This window comes from the organism of the source record quoted next, unplaced genomic scaffold (genome assembly GCF_019419815.1).
Source record: "Pyrus x bretschneideri cultivar Hongxiangsu unplaced genomic scaffold, Pyrus_bretschneideri_v1 Contig22, whole genome shotgun sequence".
NCBI lineage: Eukaryota > Viridiplantae > Streptophyta > Magnoliopsida > Rosales > Rosaceae > Pyrus > Pyrus x bretschneideri.
Genome location: NW_025999524.1, coordinates 192,655 through 208,930, shown reverse-complemented (window position 1 = coordinate 208,930; position 16,276 = coordinate 192,655). Strand labels below are relative to the sequence as shown.

The following is a 16,276-nucleotide window of genomic DNA, read 5'->3' as shown; positions in this document are numbered from 1 at the left end:
AATTTGAGATTTATGTCAATTCACTACATAGATTTTGAAATTTAAACTTATCTAATAATGATAAATAGAGTGATGAATGATGACGGCGAACAAAAATATTTCCATCCAACATGCATGAATTCATATTTTTGACCAAAAGCAACAAAAACATGACTCCAAATTGTTCTATCACCTTCCTCTCATGGTCTACAAGAATAAACAATAGATTTTTTTGCCCAACAAAGAGGGAGGCTTTGCCTTTTATTTTATTTCTTTCGGCCTTGAACACACAATAAAATATTATTGTAAAAGGATCTTAGGTGAAAAGTAAATAAAGGAGTCCTTACACAAGGAGTCCTTACACGTAAAATAAATCTGATAAAATCACACTGTGACATGCGATTACAATATTTCGTAACTTTAAATGCATAGAAATATATATTAAATGAAATCGATAAAGGAACAAGATTTGTTTCTTTAAATCTCATTCGTGCATTTCACTATAACGTGATATTGAAGATATTAGTCGTGATTTGTGTTTGAAATTGATGCATTAAGCTACCTATGTGTCCTTTACAAGATGCCCTTGTTCATTCAATCATTCTTTCACAAAGCATATACACTCCCACCTTTAGATTCTACTTCTTTTATCTGGTTAACCTAAGATTCTACCCCCAATTTTTCATAGTTACCATACTTTTCTTTCCCATATTCTTTTTGGATACCAATGGTAAAACTTGTTTATCTTTTATTCCTTTTAATCATATAACCCAAGCATATATTTTTAGCCATATTAAAAAAATACAACTGTAGACACTAAGCAAACAATAGACGATTGATGAAGTATACTTTATTGCTTAGTGTCCTTCGATTTTATATGATTAAAACTTTGTCACGTGTTCTATTGAGAAACACTAAATGAAAAATAAACAATATATAAACCACAGATCAGCACCTGTTTAATGTTCCTCGAATTCTATTGATAATTAAAAGTTTATAATTAATTTTATTTGTAGAGAGAATTATTATTTAATTTTTTTTTGACTAAAAAATTTTGCAACTCATTCTATTTGCACATTTCTCTAAATATGTATTTTGCCAATCCAAGAAAAAAATGATTAGAAACTAACGTGAACCACAGTGACTGTTAAGCCATCCGGCGCCAAATATTCGTTGGTTCCTCTCTATCTCTCTCACTCTCTCTCTAAAAAACATTGCCATAAAATCCAAAGAAAGCCATTTTTTAAATTTGGAGACATTCCTAAGCTATATGGTCTGATTGGAGCTGTAAGTCCCCACTCTGCTCCCCTCCCACGTTAATCTTAACTCTTCCTCCTTCCTTTAACTTTTTCCCAATGGATAGTAGCTTCTCTTCTCCCCGGAACGATTCGTTTCCGGCTGGGCTCCGGGTCCTCGTCGTCGACGACGATCCCACTTGGCTTAAGATCTTAGAAAAGATGCTCAAGAAGTGCTCCTACGAAGGTTAATTCACTCTATCTCAGTTTTCCCACTGTTCCTCTATTTCAATCATTCTTTAAAGTTCCAAGTTTCACACTTTTTTTCCTCTACTTTTTTCCTGGAAATTCATGGTATTTCTGAATGTTTTTGGTGTTTTTGAGATGGGTTTCTTTAGTTGTGGTTTAGTTTTGGTGGGTTCTTACTTATCAGTGAAATTTCGATCTTATTTGGTAATTTGAACAACTGGGTTTGTTAAAAGCAAGGATTTTTAATCTCCCCAGAAGCAGCAATTTAGTTGTCGAATTTTCGATTTAAGTAAATGGATTAGCAGGATGATCAGGGTTTAGTTGAGATTGAGTATTTGATTGTCTTTACAGGCTGCTATGCAGGAGGATAATGTGATAACAGTGCAATTGGGAACAAAGTGTACTGCTTCCTTTATTAGTTAATTTAATCAAATTCTAATTATTTATTATTCTATCGAATATAAGTGCGTAAAGTTGATCAATTTCAGACAACTGGAGTGTTCTTTGGTGCCTCTGGTAGTGGACTTGTAGAATTATTACTCTGATCAGTTGTATGGACAACTTGCTGCAGTTAAATACTGTCCAAATCTAGCTGTCATGCTTGGATTTCTGGGTTTAAGTGCCATGTAGTGCATTTTCCTTTCGATGTTTGTTTCAACTACGCTAATCAAAGACCCTTCTAGCAATCTCTTTGTCTTTGTAATACCTTAACATACTTTATGATCCTTGCTCAATCAAATTTTTGTGGTACTTCATATGTGGAACTGAAGCAGTCTTACAGTCACTGCTCAAGATGCATAGCTTTACAGTAGTTACTTTGATTATGTTGGGGGAGATTCTTATGTATGATTACTTATACATGATCTAAACAAGATAGAGAAGGCTTCCATTCATAATGCAGTCCTTAAAAACTTAGAACATGAATTCCGTCTGTGTTACAGGATTTTTTTTTCCGACTGTTAGACAGGATGCTTTGATCAGTTTGAAAATATAATCAGCCAAATTTTTCATTATTTCTGATGGAATTTTTCTCCCTCTTTTGTCTGTGTTTCAGTGACTACATGTGGTTTGGCAAGAGAAGCTTTATGCTTGCTTCGTGAAAAGAAAAATGGATATGACATTGTAATCAGTGATGTGAACATGCCCGACATGGATGGTTTTAAACTTCTCGAGCATGTAGGACTTGAGATGGATCTTCCAGTTATTAGTCAGTACTCCGCCATTGACCAAGAAAGCTTTGTCTTCAAAAGAAAAATGTCTGTCACCACTTAATTTCTGACTTATCATATCCATTTTACTTGTGCAGTGATGTCTGTTGATGGAGAAACGAGTAGGGTTATGAAAGGAGTTCAACATGGAGCGTGTGATTATCTTCTGAAGCCGATAAGAATGAAAGAACTACGTAATATATGGCAGCATGTCTTTAGAAAGAAGATACATGAGATAAAAGACATTGAGAGTCATGAAAGCGTCGAAGGTATTCAGCTTATGAGAAGTGGATCAGATCAGTATGACGAGGGATACTTTCTTGGCGCAGATGACCTCACTTCATCGAGAAAAAGAAAGGATGTCGATAACAAATACGATGACAAAGACTTTGCTGATTGTTCGTCGACAAAAAAAGCTAGAGTTGTTTGGTCTGTAGATCTTCATCAGAAATTTGTAAAAGCAGTACATCAGATTGGATTTGACAGTAAGTAAATTCCTTGCTTATGAAGCTAGGTTTTTGGATCAGCATCATGAACCATAAGTCTGAATACATTTTGTGCTGCTTTTCAATAATATCGCCACCAACTTTAGTATGTTTCTTCAGAGCGATGATGTGTAATGTCTGTTTGGCAGAAGTTGGTCCGAAGAAAATACTGGACCTGATGAACGTGCCTTGGTTGACAAGAGAAAATGTTGCTAGCCACTTGCAGGTAAATACCTCACTGTTTAGTTTTCCTGATAACATCTGAAACACTTACCTAGTAGGATTTGTACACCGCAATACTCTCATTATGGTAACTTGGTACCCAGAATACCTTGCGATCGATAATTTCCTTGTGCAATAATATGCATACATATGTATATAATATATTAATATGTAGACGCGAACACACACACACGCGCGCGCACACACACACACAAGTATAGTGACAACACACATTGCTCCCATTTCTTTGATCTCAGTCTGATTAGTCAAACTTAAAATACGTACGAAGAAAGTAGTAGATCGCTATTTGAAATTAGTAGATCACTATCTTCTTATCAATGAAGTAATGGAACTCAGTCTCTCTTGTAACAAAAGGGGTAATAAAAGCTAAAGTGTAATACATAGTATGGTTACATTGCATGGGTATTCTCACTGAGAAAGTTCCTGTGCAGAAGTACCGGCTCTACTTGGGTAGGCTGCAAAAAGAAAATGACCTTAAATCTTGTTTTGGTGGGATGAAGCATTCCGATTCTCCCTCAAAAGATGCTCAAGGAAGTTTTGGCCTTCAGAACTCGATCAGCATTCAACAAAATGATTTTGCATATGGCAGCTTCAGAGTTTCTGGCAATAACTCAGTTGCTCAGTGTGTGGATCCGAAGAGCCACGAGGGTGATGCAAAGGGGATTGTTTCAGAGCCTGTAGCAGAAATTAAGAAAGGTTCGAACGGAAATATTCCTGATTCTCAAAAGACCAGGAGTTTACAGATGGTGGACTTCAATAATTCTTGTGTAGAACCCAAAAACGGTGTGATTGGAAATGTTCCTGATTCGCAGAAGATCAGGAGTTCACCACTGGACTTCAATAATTCTTATGCAGAAACCAAAAACGTTTTGAATGGCAATATTCCTGATTCTCAGAAGATTAGGACTCCGCAGGTGCGCCCCAGTCATTCATTTACATCAGTAGAATCTGAAGTAAACTTCACAGAATTTGAATCCACTATCCGGACAAAGTATTCTTGGAATGAAATTCAATTGAAAAAAGAGCAGAAGCCACTTATTCAGTTAAACAGTGGATTCAACAAGCCACCACTGCCCGGTCCACACAGCCATTTCCAAGGTGATCGACTACAATCAATTCCTTCCATTAGTCCAAGACCTTCTATCGCGGAGGGAGATGTAACTGGCCCTGCTAAGAGTAAGCCTTCGTACTCTGAGTACATAAATAATCAGGGTAGCCATGTAAGTCCAACAATAAGCACGGCAGACTCCTTTCCTGATCAAATCAAGAGCTGTGTTGTAAACCATCAAGTTTCTGAGTCCATTTCCACTAGTACATCAAACATGAAGAACCAGGGCTTCAACTTGAGTAGCATTACTGATTTGGAATCTGCCCAAAGAACCTAATCGTGGGAAGTGCATCACCTTTTGCTTCTTTGGATGACGACTTTCAAATTTGTTGGTTTCAAGGTGATTGCTATGGCATGAATCTCGGACTTCAAAACATAGAGTTCCCGGAGTACAATGATCCTGCACTTATTTCTGATGTTCCTGCTCACTTGTACGATGCACTGAGATTTGATTATCCATGTGACGTGACCCATCAGAATATTCTGTCATAGATCAAGGTCCATTCATATCGTGATATGCCCCTGCGCTGGCACTATTCTTTTGCGCAATTCAACGAAGAATGATCTATAGCCTTTTCCGTTTTGGTAAGCCAATATAAGTTGAGTACCCCAACTTAATGAATCTGGATATTATATCTCTGACCGGTTTGGATTTGAATGTCGAAATGTGTACAATATGAGTGATGCAAAACCCTAGCATAATAAGCTTTCTTGTTTAAATTTGATGAGATGTGCACTAGATTTCTTGTCTCTATGCCAGAATGGTTTTCTTGTCGAGTCTGTACCTCTGCATAAAACTCATCGTTCTCTCCTCGCAAGTTATGAAACGAAAAGCATATGAAACTAACAACTGAGTCAAAAATGAAAGATAAACCCTACAAAATTTCACTTCTAACTGAAAGACCTCAACAGAATGCCCCCCCCCCCCCCCCTCCCCGAAAGGAAACCAAACTATCCTCGCATACTTATTTTCTTACCCCATATTTCGTATTACAGAAAGTAGTTGCAGCTCTTCTGGGCAGTAACCGGCCTTTCCTTTTTCTTTTTGATCAGAGGGTGTCAACCGGCTGAGTCAATCAATCTCCATGCATAATCATGCGCTAGACACCCTCAACTCTGGATATTGGGAGGATAATTTTCGTGAGCATTCTTCTTTGAATGAGGAGGCACCGTTCGATTTGTGCTCACATTAGATTTTTGTGTGACGTACTTGGAGCCATGAGAATTGACCGATGGTCGAGAGCTTGAGTCCAGAACCTTGCAGACAGTAGAGTGCCTCCCAAGTTTTGGTGACCGAGACTGTAGCAGAGGAATGTGTAAGAAATATATGTCCGCCGTTAATAAAAGAACATACATTAGAGGGATAAAATGGAAGGGTTATTGCAGTAGAAACTTTCCAAATACTATTGAAAGCCCTCACTGCATGCTCTAATACAAATACAAAGTTTGGAAGAAAATGTGTATACCTTGTTCAAGTGATCACTTGGAAATTGCGATGCCGATGACAGATCTTGGTTTAGTTTCGCTTTTAAGGCAGTGCTGTGGTGCAGTTTATTAACATCCCCCACTGCTTTTTCCTGCATACAATTTTCTTTCTTTTATGTAAACTTTCAAATGGTTTGATAAAGATAAAAGTAAATGAAACGTTACAGAATTCAACTCGCATTGCAAAACTCGAAAAAGAAGAAACCCCTTACCATTATTTTCATAAGAAACTAACCTTTTTATTAGATTTCAGTTGCACCAGGTCACGTTCAGCCTCCTTGGCATTTTTCTTCTCTTCCAGACTCTTGTAGAACTGGTGCAGCAAAAGAAGAGACTTTTCTCTTAGCAAAGAAACCCTAAATATTTAATGAAGCATGGCACGATAACGAGGGAACTAAAAATATAATATCGATTCTTGCCTCTCTACGCTTTTCTGCTCTTTCTTCACTCTTCAATCTAAAAGGACAGGATACAATAGGGGGTCGTGGTTTACTTCCATTTGCAGTAGAAGATTCGCTGCCAAACAGAAAAGCGTAATCATAAGTTTATGAAAATGTTGGTAGTCCCTTTGAAATCTAGTACACTAACCATTTTAGTCCAATCAGAATACAATCTAGAACATTATACGAATAAAGGTTCGTAGAGTTTGTTGTTAAGTAAATCTAAAATTAACAGAAAAAGAGTTATCAGTTCCTGAAAAAAAAACAAAGTTAAAAATAGAATAACGCCAATTTTAGGTAAGCACCCCAGAGCATAGATATAATAAAAGATGAAATGAACATGAAGAAAAATTCATAGGCATGTCAGTAGCAAAGTTCTTACTCTTTTGAGGAGGATATCCACTTCCCATTTGCAATTGGTCCAGCTACCGATTTATTAAGTAATGTTTTCGCCCTGGAAATAATGTAATCGATCACATAAGTTAGAGTACTCAATGCATGTATAAATAGCAGAAATGGTGAGGGAGTATGCAATGGACTGAGACATTTCGTGAACATGTGAAGTACAATGCAGAATACCTTCTATCTTTGGACCATGGGTCAACTGAAGACTGCATCAATACCCCGCTAACAGATGCCTTAAGTTGGCAAAAGAATATTCTTATTAGAGGTGTCGCATTAGACACAGAAATCAAATGAATGAAGAATAAAGAATAACATTAAATGGTAAGAACTCGTACCCTAATAGCAGTTCTTCGAGAAGCTGGATTATTCATGGAGATAATAAGTGTAGTTGTACTACTTCTCGAATCTCTAGTCTTCTCAACAATTGGCGAAGTTCTTTTACTGATTTCACTTTCACCACCATGAGAAGTGAAATGCTTTGACATGTGGAGAGATTTTGCATTTAAACTCCTCTTGTCAACCTAAGTCTGATGAAACCTTCTTACCCATTTGAGTGGCATTTTTCCCGTTTATGGTTTGCACACGAGTTGCTTGTTTGGCAGGAGGCGATGGTACCTTGGGTGGTCTACCTTTAGTGGATAACCTTGGGGAAGAGTTCATCAATCTTTTCTTGCTCGCTGAAGCAAGATTCTCCTCACCGGCAGCTTCCTGGAGGATCTGTGAGATGACAACAGTTTGTGTGGTGAGAAAAAGTGATCAAGCAATTACAACTTACAAGAGTCCAAACAGGGCAAAACCCAACAATTACCTTATTTGGCATCTTCTCTTCTAGGGTGGCAACAATCTCATTTTGGTCTTTGCCATTTTCAAACCGGTTCAAGATTTCAGCGTGAATAGATATTTCCAAATTAACACTTTCTTGAATTACCGCCTCTGCTCTGGCCACCTTGGCGGTATCCAGTTGATTCCCTTCAACACTTTGATTATGGCCATTCACATCAGCTGAGTATACTTCTACCTCGAATTTGGAACAACATTTTCCTGTTCTTTATCAACGACCATCTGGTTCCCACCATTCGCCGAGTTTATGTCCATGGAGGGGCTCTCGTAATTTGCGTACATATTTACTGATGACGCTGTAACATTACAGGCACCAGCATTTGTCAGCTCAAGCAAGGCTGCTGCTTTCTCAGCAGCTTTTTTCTTGTAGTGAGCTTCAAAATAAGCTTTCTTCTGAGCAACAGAGCCGGGCTTAGAGAACTTCTCGACTTCTTCTAAGTAGCGATTGTGGGAAAACGCAGACCATTTCTCCCAAGAGAGAGGTTCTGACATATACCTACCAAAGGAGATCGATTCTCCTAGGCAACGAAGGGGGTCACCCTGCAATGAAAAGCACATCACAATTTCCTCAGTGAATTCCAAAATCCTACTCGTAAAAACGTAACCAAATCATACAAGTCCATCCAAACACTAAATTCAATAATCCAACAAGAACTAGAGAGAAACACATATCATTTAAACCACCATGAAACTCTCTCTCTCTCTCTCTCTCTCTCTAACAAACTGAACGAAACCAAGAACTGAATGCATCCATTGAAAAACCGCCTAAACTACAACACTACGCGCGCACTTCATCCCCTAAAAATAACAAAAATCCACACCAATCTGGCCCAAGTTCTCAAAATTTCCCACGATTTCTCAGCAGCCAAACAAACCGCAGTGCGATTAAAACAAACCAATCGAATCAAGACCCATCAAAGATATAGAGAAAACAAGAAAAACCCATGAATCGATAAACTTTAAGAATCAAAGAAATGGAAAATTCTGCGGAAGGACGACTGACCTCTTTGACTTCAGTAGGGTCGGAGAATGATCTCGTCAGGTAGGCCGATTCACCCATTTCAGTGTTCTTGCCTTCTCCTCTATTGGGGTAGTTTAAAATATGGCTAGAAATTTGAATTGTGATTTAGAATTCAAGAAAAACGCCTTATTGGGTCCATTCCATGTTTGGTTTTACAGTTTATACCCCAATAAAATGTGCAGAAAAAGAAAGGTTTATAGAGAGGGAGGGGAAGGGAGTGTGAGTTTTTGTTTGCCTTTAGAGTTTGGGTTTATAGTTTCTTGTTGATTTTCTTGGATGGAGATGTCTCTCCTATTTTGTTTTCTTGGAAATTTTATTTATTAATTTTTCACTAAATTGGATCAACACCTCAACGTTCATATGAAAGCAACAACCTTTATTTGTATTGGAGTGTGACTCGGGACCCATTAATTTGAAAATTAAAGCTTTATTTCCAACGTCTATTTCCTTTTTTGTTGACCATTTTTATTTATGGCAAACATTTCTCAAATTTTTTTATGGAGAGAATTTAACAATTTAATATTAGCTTATGTAGACAAACGATAGAAACAACCCTGCAATTTTCTTTAATGTGGTACGTATTATTGAGTAGTATGAAAAATGAATGGTTAAAATTAAAAATAGAAGATTTAATAGTTGTGGAAATCAAATTTAACAACTAAAATATTCGTAACACTAACTACATAGCATTGAAGTAACATCCTAAAATTGGAGCCAACTCTTTTTTTCTTTTTGACAAAATTAAAATAATATTCTTTCATTTGTATTTATTTTTTATAATTTCGTTTGGGAGTTGGAACTTGGGACCATCCATGGAGCGCACCACTTTGTCCATCTCTTGCTATAAGCATATATTTATTGTATAAACTTCATAACCTCAAGAGTTCATTTTCTTAATTATTATTAAAATCACCGCTACAAATGTAAATCAAACCATATATCGCTTAATCACTTATATGTATCAAATAAATAAAAATATTTGTACCATGTAAACAATCCATTTATGTGATACATATAAATAACTAAGTGATTTTTAGTTTGGTTGGTTTTTTCTAAATATGACTTTAAATGATTATGATCATGAAATTTGCCCAATGAAAACACGCTAATCGCAAAGGACGAACCCTTCCATGCAATGGATGCAAGTATATATTTTCCTTTCATATGCATGTTGGTTTATAATAATAATGTTATTTGTATCACATTTACTAATCACTTCTCAAAATAGAGAGTACCCACGTATATACATGAGACTTACATAATGACATGTATTAGAGAAGTGGTCAATAATGTGATCAACAAATGTAGTCTAATTAACAACATTAATCACAAACAAATTATAATCTAATTAGTAATTATGGAGGTGGGTGTTGTTTTCATCTGATGCTTCATCCATAAATAACTAAGCAATTTTTTGTGGGAAATTTGCAAACACTGTTCTTTCAACAAACTAAAGAAATTTGATTATATCTTATCAGAATGAGGTTCCCGCGAGTAGTGTAAATTTCAAAAACTGTAAATGCCGAAATGCCAATTGACCAAAACGACGTCGTGCGAATTTGCCACCGAGTATCTCAGATTTTTCCTTATCCAGGTGAGGTTTCTCCTTTCTGGAGCTTTCCAGAACTGTCAGTGTCAGGTTCTGAAACTCTCGTCTTCTTCCTTCGTTTCTTCTTCCAGAAAGGTCTACGCTTTCCTTTAAATATAGGACAACCTAGTTCGTTTCTCCTCAAATTCCATTGTCCTTCACTTTGTGGCTCGATTTTCTTGTCTACCAAACAGTACCCTACAACAAAAGCCCAACATTTGAGAGATACAAAAATGTCTCAGGCCATAGCAAATTTCAGCCTTTTTTCTCCCAATGCCATCTGCAAAAACCAAAAATGTGCGATACCAGTTTTTTACAAACCAATTCATGGCGGTGGACGTTTTAGCTACGGTAAGAACAGAATCAAGGCCATGGCAGGCGATGCACGAGACAACCTCGACCACTTGCAGAGGGCCGCCAAGCTCCAACAACAACAACAACAAGAAGCCCAGCCTAGAAAGAGAGCTGCCCCAGCGCCACCCATCGGTAAGTTCGAGTTCCCCCCCTCAAACTTTTAAGCTTCTTGGACTTGCTTAAGATTGCTTGCGTGGTAAGTACTTCTGTTCGTAAGTGCTTATGCCAGTAGCTTTTACATTGGAAACAGTCACTCAGACATGCCCTAAATTAAGTCATAATTATTTTTGGTGATGAATTTAGCATTTTCAGAAACAGTCTCTCAGACATGCCCTGGGTTTGAATAGTTTAATTGAATAACAAATTGATATTTGGCAGGGTTGTGGGATCGGTTTCCGACGGCGAGGACGGTGCAGCAGATGATGGAAACAATGGAGAGGATGATGGAGGACCCGTTGGCCTACTCTGGCGGGTACACGACGCCATTGCCAAGCGAGGCAGGAGTGTACGGCAGGGGAAGGACGCCATGGGAGATCAAAGAAGGGGAGAGTGATTACAAGATGAGATTCGACATGCCGGGGATGACGAAAAAGGACGTGAAGGTGTGGGTGGAGGATAAAATGCTGGTTGTGAAGGCTGAGAAGGCGGCCAAGAAGACGGAGAATGGGGCGGTGGTGGAAGAAAACGGTGAGGAGTGGTCTGCCAAGAGCTATGGGAGGTACAGCAGTAGGATTGCGTTACCGGAGAAAATTCAGTTTGAGGAGATCAAGGCTGAGGTTAAAGATGGGGTCTTGTATATTACTATTCCGAAGGCTTCCATTACTTCCAAGATTTTGGACATCAATGTTAGTTGAGTTGAGTGATGACCATTTTCTTTGTTCAATCTTAATTTTGGTTTCTGAGTTTTGGGGTTGTATTAAGAGAATTTTATGATCATCTTTTTAAACTCAATTTGATGTTCTTGTTTTTGTAATGGATGATGCTAAAAATTTTGTGAGCTATTTGATGTTATTATTACTGTAGTGCATACTTATTTTAGAGCGAGGATCTTCTTCAGATTCTCTTCAAATCGTTCTTCAGATTCTATTTGATGTTATTATCGTATATCGTATGATCAGAAATTATTGTAAAGTTTTTTTATTTAAAATTAAATATAAACAGTACTTGACGAATACGATGAACGATTTGATTAGAGAATTTTCGAAATTCTTACAAAGAAGATCCCTTCATTTTTTATTTTATATCGATAACACTTCACATCAGTTATTTGTCATATTCAAGTTATTCTTGTAGAAGAGTTCCAAGTTGTGTAAGTTCCATAAACCATAAACTTGCTCAACAATTTGGGCCTCTGCAATGGAAGATGAGCCAGTCATGATTTTGGGCTTCAGTTGGCTAATATTTGGGCCACGCAACCGTGAACTTGTTTGGTCAGTGAGTAGTTACATGAGCCGTAGAACTTGTCCCTTCAAAAGCAGATATCGTTAGATTAGGGCTCGTGGTGTACACATGACCAAAATCTCACAAAAATCTTGTACCCCATTAGTCCATGACTATGAGTATCAAGTAGAAGTGCAGAGCTTGCGTAAATAAGTTCCCTTCAAATTTAGTAAATTCATAATTTGAAGTAATTTATTTAGATGTGAGACGATACTTCACATTCTCATACGTCTTTTTATATGTAAAAGGTACTTAAGCTAAATAAATAAACAATACTAAAGCACATTAACAGTTGAACTTCAAACATATGCCAATCCTTACTATCTTAACATATTAAAGCTCACTGACTGAATTTTTGACACAAAAGAGAAGAAAGAAAGTGTTACTAGCAGCATACCCCAGATTTCAAAAAACATCTACGCTTAATAATGGATTCCTTCGTTAGATTTTGATAAGACTCGGAAGCCCAGATTTCAAAATCTAAGGATCATACACTCAATAATGGCCACGCTACTATCAAAAACAGTATCTCGTAAAGTGTTACAAGCAGCATAGCCATCAGGCCCATCACTTAGCGTTAGTCTTGGTTTCCGAGTCGGAGCAGCTGCGGGAGAAAATTTTCAGCTGCAGAGATGAAAGTGCGAGTGAAAAGCGTTGGGGTCAGAAATCATTTTTCTTAAAGTAAAAAATACCGTTTGTTTTGATAAAAAAAAAAAAATGTCCTTTATTAAAAAAAATAATAATATTCATGCAAAGCTTAATGTTACAACTGTTTAAAACTAGTTGTCTAAGAGTGATCATTTACTACAGTGGTAGAAAAGTGTTAAGCTCTTGTACTATGTGAGTTTAAATCTTGTTAGTGGCTAATCTAACAAAATCTATAATTTGACAAAAAAAAAAAATAGAACTACTTGACCGAGAAATTTTTTATCAGAAATATGTAAAAAAAAAAAAAAAAAACCCCTAAATTAACGCCTCAAAGCCTATAATTTCTCCCTCCGGTGCATGTAATCCTCTTCTTTGTCGTGTTTTTTTTTTTCACCTCCTACTTTTGTTGTTTTAATTTAGAGTTGTATGATTTCCAGCTCTTCCTCACGAGCCTTAGTGGAGCATTCTACTATCATCTTCATCTCTTAATTCCTCCACCTAGGCTACGCTCTCATGAGGGAGTTTCTTTGTTTTTCTTTCTTACATTTTGCATCATTTTCATGTGGCCTAATTGTGTAACTTTGCAATCGTATAATATGTCATTTTTGTAAAGAAAATACGATAAATATTAATGAAGAAGAGTAGGCAATTTGGCGCATGCACACACACACGAAGTTTTGTGATTACACTAGAAGTAGATGTAGGGCCAGACGAGCTAAACTACACATCGTTCTGTAATACACAATTGTGCAATTCTATCAAAGCAGTGCTACCAAATTGAAAGAATTGAAGAAGATCAATAAACAATGGATGTGTGAGAGGTTAAAATGAGTGTTTGGATACCACCACCCTTCTATAATTGTACGATTGTAATTATATACTTGTATAATTGTGTAACTATGTAGTTACGGAATTGTTTTTAACATTTAGATTGGAGGTGGTGTCATGTGTTTTATGGTACATGGACGCTGAAGACAATTGCATTGCGAGAAAATTTGGTATGTCATTGCAAATTTAAATATATATACTATATATACAGGTAACATAAAATCATAATTGGGGCTATGTGCAGTGACACCACTTTACACCCTTAAGGCCGGCTCTGCACATGAACAAATTCTAACAAAACACTTGTCCCCCATGAGTCCACAACTATTTTTTTTTGGGTCGAAAATGAGTTCATGACTATTACTTCAAGTAGAAGTAGAACTAGCAAAAATAAGAGCTTGTATAAAAGTGCTTTTAAAATGCTGAAAGAGTTTTTGGACTTAATCCACGATATTATCCACACTAAGAGCATCCACAATGAATCCTCCATGAGGTTACTACATTTCAAGCCTTAATGAGAAATTTCATTCCCAATGAGCCGGAAAATGGGGTTAAATCCACCACTGGGGCTAACAACTTCCTTTCTTTGGTAACATAAAATTGGGCTACATCAAGCCCCAACAAACAATGGGTCCCACAAAAAAATAGCAACCTATTGAGCAAAATTCTATCACTCTCCCTTCACGGCTTCACTTGTGAATACACCTATTGTCTTATTTTATTCTTTTTTCTTACTTATTTTTCTTGCAATTTGGCTAATTAATGATTGTTTTAAATTCCATAAGAATTAAACTTGCAATTTGATTTAACGTTCAAGGCATTGGTGGGTGAAATTTTCAAATAATTTTTTTTCAAAATTGTATGATACTAATTTACCAATTGGTGCTAGGTAAATTGTTGTGTTGTATGTGAAAATCAATTATTTCAGAGGGCGAAGTGGAGGTTTGTTTTTTTCAACGGATGAGATTGAGATAAGAGAATCTAATTTAACGAACTATTCATAAGTGATGAAATCTCACTTTGTCACAATTTGAACTTTTTAGGTTGAAAGGTTCATGAAAAAAAAATTAAGATAGCATGTCCAAAAATTAACTTAAGAAAAGTCAACAAAAAAAAAATCACATAATCAAATTACTACATAAATAGATATATATATATATATATAGCCTGAAAGAAATAGCCCCTCGTTGAGAAAGATTATTTTATAAAATCCTAAAGATTCCGCAAAGCTCTAAAATGGGTTATATCCACTACTTTTTCAGCTCCATATATACCTCCTCATTGGGGATGCTCTAAGGGGAGGGGGTGGGCTTAACCTCGTAATGGGCTAGCAATGATGTGGTTCAAATTTGTCTTTGGTGAGAATCGAACCTAAGACCTCTCACTTATAAGTGAAGATAAATAACAATAGATCGTAGTTCTAAGTGGTATCTACAAAGAAGAAGAATAACTTTTTATTTTTTATTTCAATGATAAATAGCTTTTTTGTGGGCAAAACTTTTGCATACAAGAGAAGTAAATTTCAGATTTATTTTCTCTCTTATCTTCCTTCTTTTTCCCTTTCTGTGAACCCCCTCAATTCAGACACCTCTGTAAGGCCATCTCTAACCGAAGGGTCCAGAGGGCTGGAGGGTTGAAAATAGCCCAAAAATCGTCTCCAACCGAGAGTGAGGCCAGAGGGCTCTGGAACATGAGAGGGCCCCACGGAATCGGAGAGGGCTAGAGGGCTGGCCAGAAAATTCAGTTTTCCTGTCGGTTATAACCGTGAGGAATATTATTTAATATAAATGTATTCCTGTCGGTTAACCAATAGGAATGCTTAAGAAAAAAATTCAAATGCAACCGCTAACTGACGTCAGCTAGCCGTTGCATTTAAATTTTTTTTTTGATAGTTTTATTTTTTTTATTTACAAAATTTTTCCTATAACTTCTATTTTTAATATTTTTTTTAAATTCTATTTTTTCCTATAACTTTTATTTTACAAAATTTGTTTAATTTTTTTTTAAATTCCATTTTTTTCCTAAAACTTCTATTTCACATAGTTGCTTTATTTTACTTTAAATTCTATTTTTATCCTATAACTTCTATTTCACAAAATTTGTTTCATATTTTTTTTTAAATTATATTTTTTTCCTATAACTTCCTAAGCCATTATACAACATTAAATTGAATTAAGTAACATGAAACAACATTAAACGATATGAAATAACAATAAATAACATTAACCAACATACAAATTATACAACATAAAAAAAAAACATTTAACAACATGAAACTTAAACAACATTTTAAAAAACATTTAACAACATAAAACGTAAACGCCTACTCCATGCTTATTTTGGCCCAAAGATGTGCAACAAGATCATGTTGTAGGTACTTGTTTGTGACACGAGAACGTATCATTCTATAGCGCCTCATGTACTCATTTATAGAGATACTACCAGTTCTTGGATTGAAAGCAAATTAGGCCCATCATATATTTTTGCACGAGCCCTTCTTGACCTATATGGATCTTCTTGGTCGTCATCGGACTCTCCATCAATATACTCATCTCGCTCATCCTCCACTATCATATTGTGTAATATGATGCAAGACATCATGATGGAGTCCAAATTTTCTCGACTCCACCTCTTGCTGGTTCGCTAATAATCTTCCACCGTGCTTGTAAAATACCAAAAGCTCTCTCAACATCTTTCCGGTATGTCTCTTGGTGTAAGGT

General features: G+C 36.4%; 3 protein-coding genes across 3 annotated transcripts; 2 read left to right on the top strand and 1 right to left on the bottom strand.

Annotated features, from left to right (window-relative positions):
* Window positions 1–1,126: 1,126 nt before the first annotated feature.
* On the top strand, window positions 1,127–5,256 carry LOC103949872 (two-component response regulator ARR11). The gene is given in 7 exon segments (XM_009361006.3): window positions 1,127–1,461; window positions 2,518–2,670; window positions 2,770–3,156; window positions 3,306–3,382; window positions 3,831–4,770; window positions 4,773–4,972; window positions 4,975–5,256. Coding segments are annotated over 7 exon segments (1,932 nt in total). The 5' UTR covers window positions 1,127–1,334; the 3' UTR covers window positions 5,023–5,256.
* A 304-nt stretch (window positions 5,257–5,560) lies between these two features.
* Window positions 5,561–8,997, bottom strand: LOC103949873 (protein WVD2-like 7). Its single transcript, XM_009361008.3, is given in 11 exon segments — window positions 5,561–5,806; window positions 5,974–6,084; window positions 6,228–6,305; window positions 6,412–6,508; window positions 6,815–6,886; window positions 7,012–7,070; window positions 7,173–7,358; window positions 7,360–7,554; window positions 7,646–7,860; window positions 7,863–8,217; window positions 8,681–8,997. Coding segments are annotated over 11 exon segments (1,614 nt in total). The 5' UTR covers window positions 8,738–8,997; the 3' UTR covers window positions 5,561–5,617.
* Window positions 8,998–10,494: 1,497 nt separating this feature from the next.
* Window positions 10,495–11,664, top strand: LOC103949874 (small heat shock protein, chloroplastic-like). Its single transcript, XM_009361009.3, has 2 exons — window positions 10,495–10,772; window positions 11,019–11,664. Exons 1-2 carry the CDS (start codon window positions 10,520–10,522, stop codon window positions 11,492–11,494), a joined length of 729 nt encoding a protein of 242 aa, XP_009359284.2. The 5' UTR covers window positions 10,495–10,519; the 3' UTR covers window positions 11,495–11,664.
* Window positions 11,665–16,276: the final 4,612 nt, after the last annotated feature.